The following is an 11730-nucleotide window of genomic DNA, read 5'->3' on the forward strand; positions in this document are numbered from 1 at the left end:
CATGGGCAAGCCTGGGCAGAGCATCCGGTAGAACCTCAGATTTTCTCAGAAGTTTCATCCCGGGCTTCTGCCCCAGGCTTGCTGCCTTCCAGCAGCCAGATGACCAGATCACCCAGCAGCCTTCACAGCTGTACCACCCCAGTGAACCTTTAAACCTGAAACACAACTCATGGCAGGTAGGTTTTTTTAAATGGTGATGGTAATGGGTTAAGCTGGTAATACAAACCATCTTCATGAGACAGATATGCCTAGAGTATGATTTTATGTCCAAGCTGTGGCCTTGGTACCATCTGGTTTAGTGGTGTGGTAACCCTAACTACTGTGGTTGTGAAGGCACAGGATCATGATGTAACACATGGGTGGCTCACACACTACCTGTGCTGAGGATGGGAACGTGCTTAGATAGGGAGTGCAGTAATAAAACTCATGATTTTCACGCTGATTGCTTCTTTGCTTCTATGTCCACAGCCTAATACATGGTTTGATCTCATGTGAACTGCCCCACTGGCTCCTAGATGCTTGCAAAAATGAAGATTCTATAAGGTACACAAGCATTCTTAGAAATTTGATGCAAAGAGAATGTATTTCTTTTGTGGCCTCACCTTAGCCATACAATACCCTCAAGATTTTAGATTAATGAAAACATTACTCTTGTACTGCAGACAGCAGCTTGGAAATATGACCAGAAAAGTAAGGAAGGCAAAGAAAAAGCATCTCAAGCACTCTTTAAAAAAGAACTTTCCAAAATCTAATTTTTGCATCAGCCTCTTGATATTCTTGCAGCCTGACTCATAAAATACTGAGTGTGTGTGGGAGAGGCAGAGGGGGAGAGAAGGGATGGCACTGCCATTTAAAAAAATAATTATAAATGGATAAAATGCCAACTGTCTGCATTTTACCCTAAAGACATCATTAACTGGCCAAGGTTATTGCCATAGTCTGTAACTAACAATGCAAAGATGATTAGTTTTGTTTCTTAAATTTAAAGGAGATTGTCATAAGACTTGACAGCAGCACATTCAACTTGCAAGGAACAGCTCAAGTCAGGAGTTTTCTAGACAGTTTTAGTGATGTTTCTTTTTTTGTTCAAAACGTAGCAATTTAAAATATGTGCTTGCATGATCACGAGTAGTCTGGATTGCCATAAAGCAAAAATTCGCAGTATCATTTAGTTTGCTGTGTTTATACCATTTACTCCCTCTTGCTTCTGCTGACATGAGCTGGTTTTGTTTTCTTTTCTGCAGAAGGGTTTCACCCCTGGCTGTCACCCACCACAACATCCTGCCAGCACTCGGGCTGCAGACCACAGAGAGGAAGGTTTGACTTTTACACCCAAATGCAAACTCTGCTGGTTTTGGCTGCTTTCAAAATGTAGGGGAAGCACGTTGTGTACAGGCCTAAACTTAGTAAAAGCAGTGGGACTGTGGTATTGCCATGTTTTAACCCTTCATTCTCTGGTCCACGTATTCTTATACTTTGAGACAAGATGTGTTCAGTAATGTCAACAAAGCTGTCAAGACCCATACCAGGGTGCACATCTGTGAATGGGGTCCCAAGCATGACTGGGAGCTCTTTTTCTCACTATGCAAGGTGTCTAGGAGAGAACCAAGCAATGTGTGCCACAAGCTTATGGGTGCCTTCCAATTTGAACATTCTGTAATTTTATAAACTGCCAAAAGTGTTCATAGAGAAGAAAACCATTCTGAGAAGTCCCACTACAGCAGCTCCCTGCTATGGGGCCAGCTGGCTGGATGTGCTGGAGTGGAACACAATGTAAATGTGAGCACACAGAGGGGCCTTGTTTTCCAGACACAAAGACACAGGTTAGGGAATCCACTCTTGGCACTGAGCAAACTGTTCAACCTCAGTGTTACTTGACACAGAAGCACAGACCAGCTTCCCAAGGAGCCTGAGGCACAGCTTTTCACATAGCAATTTCTCTTTGCCTGCTGACGTTTTTTGGCACACCACGTGCCATGCAGGGGCCTGGCAGCAGCCTGCACCCACCTGCTGCTGATGCTCCCACCCCTTCAGGCCAGAACCCGTATGTCAGGATAATGAAAAATGTCTGAGTGGGTGCTTAAGGAGAAAATTACAGATATTTTTGTATAAAGCTAAGGACTAGTCAGTTTCCCTGCTTCCCAGCACACATCCTTGGTTGACTTTAGGCATGTGTGTGTGTCTTGATTGCCTGTGGTCATGTGTCTGAGACAGGCACATTGGTGTTCAGTGGGCAATGTTCAGAGGCAATGCCTCTGTGTATAGGGAGGTTGGCATGATTTTAGGTTCCCAGCAAAGTTTTCCAGTGAAACCTTTGGTGGACTTGGAACTACCAGAGTACTTTGCAGACGTCACATACTTGAATTTAAATATTCCAATGCCACTGAAGTTACCTGCAACACAGTTATTTCCATGTTTGTTTCTTGGCTTCTGTGTGAAGTGCTTCATGGTGCTGAAGTCCTGATGAATGGTGGTGAGTCTTTTCAACAACTGTTAACCTTCTTTTTTTCCCCTAAGAAAACTGAAAGCAGATTTCCAAGAAAATCATACTGTGCTCCAAAATAGGAATTTATAAAGGAAGCTTTTTAGAACATCAGCTGCAGAGGGACCAAGGCCTCCTGACTAGTAAAGACCTGGCAGTAATATGTCTTTTATTACCAATACTTTTCAGAATACCTAATTCTGGAAGATACAGACTATCAATTTTACTAACACGATCTTCTGTGACATTTAGCAGACTTAGCAAAGATCAGAAAATGCAGATCACTATATTCCCATTCAAACATAATTGCCATTTTACTGCTTGTTTCCCCACTGGGAAAAAATGGTCAGGTTTTGAGTACCTGTCGTACCAATAAGCATGCATAGTATGCATATACAATAACATGGCATTACCATTGTCCTCTCTGGAGAAGAGCTTTAAGCATGGCAAGGTGGCAGCAAAACCCTTAGTGTCACTCAGCTTTCAGTGGTTGTGCAGGAAGAAGCTCCAAAAAGGAACAAGGTCATGGACATAATGCTGCTATATTTGTGAAAATGCTCTACTGGAAAATGCTCAGGTCTGACTCTAAGCATTTCTCTGAAAGGAGTTTTGATCTGGATCTGATCTGACAAGACTCAGGAGAGCATTTGTAGGTCGAACTACTCCCTCTCTAGGTTACCAGGCTGATATTTGAATCACTCAGGTGCTCTGGCAGAGATAAGCATAATCTGCAATGACATCTAGGCTACACCAGAAGATAATGCTGCTTCTGGAGTATTATTCAAAATGTGTGCCAGCAGACTGGTCTCGACTGCTTAAATACGCACTGCAGTGCATTTGTGGCTAAAGCTGTACTCAGAGTGGCAGAACTAAACTGAACTGCCACCCTCAGGAAAACTTTATTAGAATAATTTCACATTAGGCAGTTTATGTAACTAGCTGTTAAAAACACTGCTTTCCAGAAACACTGTCAAGCACTTATCCTCAAATAACCCATTTGACTTATTTTTAAACCAGAGGTACCTGGAAATACTGACCATACAGAATCCTGGAAATCATTGCACTGAAGCAACTCTTCAACTTGCTCTTGACTTTCTTTGAGAGTGCCATTTCAGATCAAAATGCTGAAGATATCTTGCATTGAAAATCAAATCACTAGGAGATCTAAACTGGTATGGGTTTTGCTGCTGAGAGAAACGGCAGATCACATGAATTTCGCAAGATTATTAACTTTGCCAGTTGAAAGCATGATTCCTATCATGTTATCAGACAAAGGATTTTCAAGTAATGCTGAACATTACTTTTGCTGGAGACTGTGGAACAAACTTTTAGGACTGTTTTACATACTAGGTGGAGATGATGCAAAGATGTCATTTAGGGTTAGTGTTTTGGTATGAAGCCATAAAGCCATAAAGAGAGGCACATAAAATATAGTGTTGCATATATTTCAATCCTTACTTTGCTCATGCTCCTAGCAAAAATTAAAAAAAAACAAACAAAAAAACCCAAACAAAAACCCCTCTATGCTCACAAGAGAAATAGCTGCAAAGTTTAAAATGTCACCACCTCCCACAAGAGGTTATACAGGCCTGCACCTCAGCACCTTCACAGCTTAGTTAAAACTCCTTTGAAAAGCACATTTATCTCCACTCACTGGATTTTGTATGGAAACAGCTGAGATGCGCGAGTGTGAGTACACGCACTCCACTCCATCATCTACTCTAACAGTCCCAGCTGAAGACATGCACAGGTGACATCCTAAATTGTATCAGTTAGCTTTGCCTGGAGCTCACCCAACCTCTCTTCAAGTTTCCACCATGCTCTCAGATCTTATGGAGACTGAGTTGGCCAAGCTACACTTCCACTAATTTCCCAGCATTATCGCAGGCAGGTGACAGCTGGCGATAGCTCTTACACTGCTGTCAAAAATCTCTGATTCTTTCTACTTCCCCACAGTCAGAATTACTTTCTGTTTTGGAATGACTGGTGCTCCTGGCTGCCCTGCAAACTTCCTTCAGAGCCATAGCTGGCACAATCACAAATCCATTGCAGAGGAGTGCTGCTTGCTGTTTATAGAAATAGGTAATTCCTCCCCCCAGCTTTCTATTATTGTATCAAGTGCTCCAGGAACTATGTCTCATATCCAGGCCATTTGCTGTGGAAATTATTTCCTTAACAGATGTGTTGTCCCATGCATGGGAAGAAATGTTAGTATTTGATTTTCTCTGGGGAAAAAATAAATTAGAAAGTTAACAGTGCTTGTATATAACCTGAAGTGAAAACCCTACACAATTCTCAGGCCAGTAGATACTGGATTAAACTTTGCTCTGGATGCAAATTCTTAGATACACATCCTTGTTCCTATTGTTCCTCTCTTGCTTTCAGAATCAGAGAGAAAATGAAACTCAACTGCCCCAGGCAGTACACAAGCCACATTCTCCTCTGATTTATTTTACAGATTTATTTTAATTCCCAGTTTCTCTGTCTCTTTCTACATGGTGTTCCCAGAAGCCCTGAGCACTTTTATTAGTATTGTTAAGATAAATCTAAAGTAAGAGACATAAAGGTCTCTTCATGGTCCTGTCTTGGCTCCAACTCAGCACTGTGCCTTACATTTACTGGTTTGGTTTTTACTGAATTTTCAAGGCTGAGCCCTTCAGTGCTTAAAGAGCTGTCATGAGATTGCACAGAGAGCTACTTCCTGCCTGGGATAGGTTGATACCCTCTGTACCAAAACTGGCATCTCAGACAATCATAAAGCACTTGGTATCCGTCAGCATAGTCAGGCTATTCTGTGAACCAGACAATCCAGACTCTTGCAGCAAAATAGAAGCAGAAGCAGCAGCAGAAAATCCAGCTGTAGTTATCTGGCAACTCACAGCTGTCTCACCCCTCTGCCAGAAGGCGTGGGTCTCTGTCCCCCTTCCTTCTACCTGAGGAGTACAGGGGTGCAGGCCCTTGCCAGCTCAGGTCTGGAAGCAGAAGAGCTGCACCAGAGTGGCAGAACCCTGGAGCCAGTAAGCTGTGCTGAGCTCCTGCTCTGCTCCTCCACTCCAGCTGGCTTGGACCCAGACAGCTCAAGTTTCTCTGCATATCACTTCCTTGCTCTCCAGATTCTGGGGCCAGCACAAGCAGAGGAAGCCCAGATCTATTTGCACACAGGATCTAAGTTGTTTTCCTGTTGCACAAAGCAGAGCAAAACAAGACGAAAGGGGTAGCAGCTGGAACTGCACAGCTTTGTAGAGATTCCATAACAATGCATGCTTTTGCTGGATCTGTAAATGAGGAGACACTTTTCAAACATTTTGCACTTGTAAAAGGCTGCTAAGGGAAATTCACCTGTCCTGCAACTTTAAGAGCTGCAGCTGTGGAGTGTGTGAGCTAAGCTGTGGAGTGTGTGAGCTAAGCTGTGGAGCTTACCCACGGCTGCTTTCCTCATGCAGCAACTCTTTCTCCCTACTGAGGGGTGCACTTCTACCTGATAAAAAGAATTGGCAGTAAGCTAGAAAACAATCAAAAGGGCTTTTTTCTTCCCCTCCTCTGCCACCTTCTGTCTGGAGAGATTTAGAGAAAGTAGGACTTCTATGAGGAAAAGAACCACAGCCTGAAGCTGCTGTACTAACTCCCATTTAACTCTGCATGAATGCATTCAGAGAGCTCCTCACCCACTTCCTTCACAAGTCTGGAGGACAAGAAAACAAAAGCATATGACCCTGCCACAGATGAATGAGGTACATTTAACATTGATGGCTTTTTGTGCACAATCTGGTCAATCCAAAGGGCGGTCATTCTTCTACTGAATCACGCTGCAAAATTATTTCTATCTCACTGTCGTGCTTTGATTTCTGAACAGTTGCCTAAATATGCTCCTTGCAGGAATTCAGTTTGCTTTCATTTCAGATTGCAAATAAAAAGAGAAACCAAAGCAGTAAGAATAACACAAATTTAAGTATGTGCTTTTATTTTATACTTTCATGGCACATTTTCATTTGTAAACATTAAATTACCAGTCCTCTTCTTCATATGTTGAAAATACATTTTCAACAGACATTTGAGAGAATTACCTGAGATAAAAAAAAAAAAAAGAAAAGAGAGAAAAAGATCTGGCATCTTTTACATTACTCACATACAGTACCATTTTAGGAAGACTTACAAAAGGGAATGTTTTCCAAAATAGGACAGTTTTCTTTTGACTATAAAGGTATAGAAAATACGTCAAAACACCTTGGAATGATCAGCCTTATTAAGAGTATGTGGCAAATCAAACAATTGTTTGATTGATCAAACTGTTTCAAGAAATTCCATTAACCCATAGCTGAAACACTGCATCAGTCCTGCAGCAGCATGATATCCACGTTGTCATGAACACCTTGTAAAAGTAGCTCTCCTTGGTAAGTGACGATCTTGCGTCGTTTTGCCGCCTTAAGCGTTCCCACCAGGGCTTCAAAGAGGTTGGCACACTTCTCATCAGCAAACAGCACACCAAATTTCACACTCACTTGTCCATCAGCATCTAAATAAAGACATAATATAAATTTCCTTCAAGTTAGGAGATTCTTGGGAAGATAAGGCGGCACAGAGAACACTGAAAGCAAACCCCACTGTGTTTCCCAGTTTATTTGGGATCTTATTATGAATGCTGATGACAAACATCAGGCAGAACTCCTGCCTAATCTAACTTTGCCTTTCCTTCCAGAGACTTGTATCAAGGGCCATATAAGTGCTCTGTTTATTTTTATTGATGGCTTTCTGAAATCTATGACAAGCACAGGCTATTGAACCTCTTCACAGTGTTTGGAAGAAATTAATTTTAAATAATTAAAATCCTAGAATAGCTCAAGTTGAGGGAGACCCATAAGGATCAAGTACAACACCCTGCTCCTCCAACCTAAATCTAAACCATACATTAAAATATTTTTTTCACAATTTTTTTCACTGGTTAATCTTTGAGGGTCACATTGAAAAGGCTGCAATGTGAATTTTTACACAAAGCAAAAATTATAAAATATATGTTAAAGTTATGTTATTCCTAAAAAGCAGATGCAGTCATACAAAATGCAAGATGTACATATGCATTTAGGTTTTGAAAAACAAGTGGAACTGAACAAATGGCAACAGAACTGATATACAGGAGCAGGTAGCACATCCACAAACTGCACAAATATTTGTGAAGAATTAGGAGCTTTAGCAATGAAAGACAATCTTAAGAGAAAATGGTACCTTCTTAGCAAATGTAAGGAAGTTTGGAACTACACATATAACTCCTGTATTAGTTTTAGGCATATAGACCAATTTCTTCCAAATAACAAGATCACGAACAGAATGGAAATGCATGAATTCTGAAGTAAAGAAGTTACCAAGGAAGGAGGTGGAAGGAGAAGGTGCAACTTTCTTCTGTGGTGACTGTAGTGAATATTGAAAGCCTAAAGAAAAGGTGACTCCTGCAGCTGATTTAGGATTCAGGGAGCAGGATTTCAAGCCTACATCCTCTCTGCTGCAGAGGCAGAGTTTAACTTTATAACAGAATGTTATAACTTTATAGACATTTTTATTTTTATAAATGTTTAACTTTATAACAGAACTGTTTTAAAGGATGGAACACAGGCCGTACCTTACAGTCCAACATGAAGTGCATATGCAGGTTTTCAGGTTACCTGCTTATTTGAATTTGCCAAGCTCTCAGTTTGATGTAACATGACTACATGTGTATGACATGCATGCATGGTGACATGTATGTACATACACCCACCTACAATGTGACCACATCCATACAGAGATACTACAGTACTTACTCTTGGTTCCCAGCCGCCGAATCTCCTCAACTAAGAGGCTAATTTCATGTTCCACATTCATTGTGATCTAAAAGGAAAAAAAAAATTTACAAACTTATTAGGAATCCTGTAAATCCTTTGCACCATTCTGGCGTGTTCTCAGTTCTTCAGGAATGTCAGAACACTTCATAAATCCCAGTAGCCTGGAAATGCATAACTACAGGATAATCTAGGATTTTAGTTTAGAACAGATAAAGAGCCTCTGCACCTCTGCATTTTGAAGGGAAGAGAACAGAAGTTACAATCTTGTTACATTCCATACACAAATATAAGGAGCCAATCTCAAGTATGACAGATGAGGGAAGGTCAAGGAAGAGGAGGGTTGTTTCTTTTAAGGAATGAGCTTAAGCTGCCACAGAATCAGAGCAACTCACTAACATCACACATCTTCAGGGGCATTGCAACTTTCCATCGATGGCCTCAATCAAAATGGAACATCTGCCTTTAAGTTTCTCTCTGGAATATGTGGTAGATTTGCTTTCTTAAACCACACCACAGCTTTCTACATATGCTGGGAAGATATTGCAGACATGGTGTCTGAAAGGACAGCAGCTCCTGCATACTGGCTACTGAAAGCAGAACTGACCCAAACTATGCAAATGACCTAAGGCAGTCAACATTTTTGCCATTCAAAATAATCCTGAGAATTTACTACACTGCTAAACCTATCCAGGGCACCTCTTTGCTGTGAAATGCAGCAATTTGCACCAACGTGTACCAATGCCTTGCAACAGTTCAGCCATATGTGGCACAGCATACGGCAGCACTACAGTCACACACAACACTGCCTGGCTACAAAGCAAAGCACCCCAGGTTAACAACTGCAGATGCCTGAACGGTGTTTTGTGTGCAAAGCAGCATCAACACAATGAAACCTTTAGGTGTTGAACTCCTTAAGCAAAAACTGACATTGAGGTAAGCACAAGAAACTGCACATCACAGACAAAGCAAAGCATGAAATGCAGCCTCCATGCGTGCCAACAATGCAGCTGGAACAAAAGCCACTGAGAGCTTCTGGAGCTGAGCACGAGCTAAGAAGGGCTCAGTGAGCACTGAGACCCACTCTGTTGTTCAAGAAACTGGGATTTCTGCACTAGTATGAAAGTGGAGTTAAAAAATAGACATCTGAATGCATCACAAACTCTGCCTAAGAGAAAAACTTCCCCTCCTTACTTTTTTTTATTGAGTTAAAATAGGCAAGAGTGACATAGTTCCACTTCCTGACTCCTTATGATTTACCCAAGAGGCAAAAAAAACCTTTGCAGCAGTCTGATTTCTAGATCCAAAATTCACATGCAAAAAAATTGTTTCTTTTTAAGATGCAAAACTGAGCAAGCTCAATTGTCAGCATGGGTTTCAGGCAAAGCCCCAAGTGAACCACAGGTCCATCCCTAGTGCATGGTACCAGCAGCACTGCAGAGGGTATCGGCTGCAGACCAACAGGTGACATTGAAACTGGACATGGTGCCATGGGATCACCGCTGCGAAGGGCAGGGCAGCAAGGCTGCACAGCTGCAACTGCCTTGGGTGAACTCCACAAACGTCCGGATTTTGTTGGACTCCGCACTAAACAGATCATGTCAGCAAGGAAAATATGACCCATCTCTTAGAGAGCTTACGCTCCCATTATTTGTCAGCCTGCCAGTTTTGATATTGGTCATCACAACGGCATCATTATCTTCTCTTTTAAAACGTTCTTATGGCTTTAAAGGCTCTTTTTTACTTTCAGCTCTTTAAAATCACGTTGATTTCTAATAATTTCCATACATGCACATCATCGATATAAACAGCATTATTTAAAATAAAAAAAGTTACATTCTACATTATTAGGCAAGACTTTTGAGATCGGAGGAGCGTGGCTGAGCAAGGAGTAGGGATGCTCGGTATTTCAAAACTTAAATACTTTATACTGTAGACGCTCAACACGGCAACTCTCAAAAGCGCACGCCAGCTATCAGTCTCTGCTACTCCTGACGCCAATACACTGCCGCAAGGCAATATATTGGTGGTATGGAAACTAAACTTCTCCTTTTTTGGCAGAAGCGCGCCGAACCGCTGCGAGCACACCGGCACACACACATCTGTCACCCACCGCGCCGCCTGTCCCCTCGCAGGCACCGATGGCCCCTGGGCCGGACCGCGCCGGGAGGCAGAGCGCCGCTCACTTCCCACATCCCGGCGGGATCCGGCTCCCGCCGCCGCCCGCGCAGGGAGCACCGGGAAGCGGGCCCCGCCCGGGCGAGCGGCACCGCACCCGCTGCCCCCGGCGTGGAGGGAGGGAAGGACGGCTCCCTGGGCCCGAGGGACGGACGGACGGACGGACGGACGAACGAACGAACGAACGGACGGACTGACTGGCTGGCTGGCTGTCCCCGACCCGCTCCCGCCCGCCGGCACTCACCCGCTGCCGCTGCTGAGGCCGCTCGGAGCCGGCGGAGCCGTGGGGCAGCGCCGGGCGGGGCCGGGGCCGGCGAGGGGCGGGCGGAGGTGGCTCTGCCCCCCGCCTCCCGCGCGGAGCTCCCGCCGCCCCGGGGCGGCGCTCCCGGCCATCTTGGCTCCGCCGGCATGCCGTGAGGGCGGTGCGGTGCTGCTCTGCCCTGCCGGGACTTCTCTCCCCGTGCCGGGGTTAAATTCTTCCCGCGGCACCGACGTTAGTGATTTTGCTAGGTAAAAAGCCTGCCAAGGCTACCCCTTCGGCAGGTACTCCTCTTCCCGTGGGCCAGCTTTCTGTAATTTGGCATGTTGCCTCAGTCACTCTCCGTCACCGTCCCATCTCCGCTGGCTTCCCCGGGTGACATCATGCCACATTCCTTCTGCCCCCCCCCACATTTATTTTCTCCTAGAAAACTAGTTCTCCTTCCAAAGAAAATGGACGAGCTAAATTTACCGTCGATTAAGTTGTGCTGCAGTCTATCTGTGTTGCCATTCAGCACCCATATCCCCGCACTCTACGCTGCAGAAAGGATGCCACTTAATTTTTTCTGTCTTGTATCATGGCATTCACTACTACTCTTGTCTCTCTTTCCCTCACAGAAGCGTTTATGTCCTCTCTCAAGGACTCAGGCATTTAAGCTGAGAGCTGCACCAACTCCTACAAAGCAATGAAGCTGCCGTCAAGCCCCCAGCCAGAGTTAAGGCTCTTACCGAGGCTTTCCCAAAAATTCTCACTGCCACAGCTGAAGGCACTGCCGTTGCCGGCTGTCTCTCCCACCTCTTCATCAGGCATGACTGCCCCTAGAGCAGACTCGATAAAAAAAACTATTTCCAGCCCTGGCAATTCACAGTTTTCATGCTCTAGTTTCTGAAGGTGGGGCTCAGATCCTTTCTCAGACTGTGAGCTGTGCCATATGGGGCTGGTCCCTTATTACATTCTCCCATCCCAGGAGTGAGGAAGAATAAATAGGTGATGGCACCTCA

General features: G+C 44.0%; 1 protein-coding gene across 2 annotated transcripts; it reads right to left on the reverse strand.

The window, feature by feature from the left end:
* Nucleotides 1-6411: 6411 nt before the first annotated feature.
* On the reverse strand, nucleotides 6412-10808 carry ABRACL (ABRA C-terminal like). Of its 2 annotated transcripts, none has more exons than XM_038134046.1 (3): nucleotides 10715-10808; nucleotides 8275-8341; nucleotides 6412-6995 (listed from the first exon to the last, which is right to left on the reverse strand). In XM_038134046.1, exons 2-3 carry the CDS (start codon nucleotides 8333-8335, stop codon nucleotides 6811-6813), a joined length of 246 nt encoding a protein of 81 aa, XP_037989974.1. In that variant the 5' UTR covers nucleotides 8336-8341; nucleotides 10715-10808; the 3' UTR covers nucleotides 6412-6810. The 2 variants fall into 2 exon arrangements, with proteins under 2 accessions (XP_037989974.1, XP_037989975.1); XM_038134047.1 differs by lacking the exon at nucleotides 10715-10808 and adding an exon at nucleotides 10406-10622.
* Between the last annotated feature and the right edge of the window lie 922 nt (nucleotides 10809-11730).

Source organism: Motacilla alba, chromosome 3 (genome assembly GCF_015832195.1).
Source record: "Motacilla alba alba isolate MOTALB_02 chromosome 3, Motacilla_alba_V1.0_pri, whole genome shotgun sequence".
NCBI lineage: Eukaryota > Metazoa > Chordata > Aves > Passeriformes > Motacillidae > Motacilla > Motacilla alba.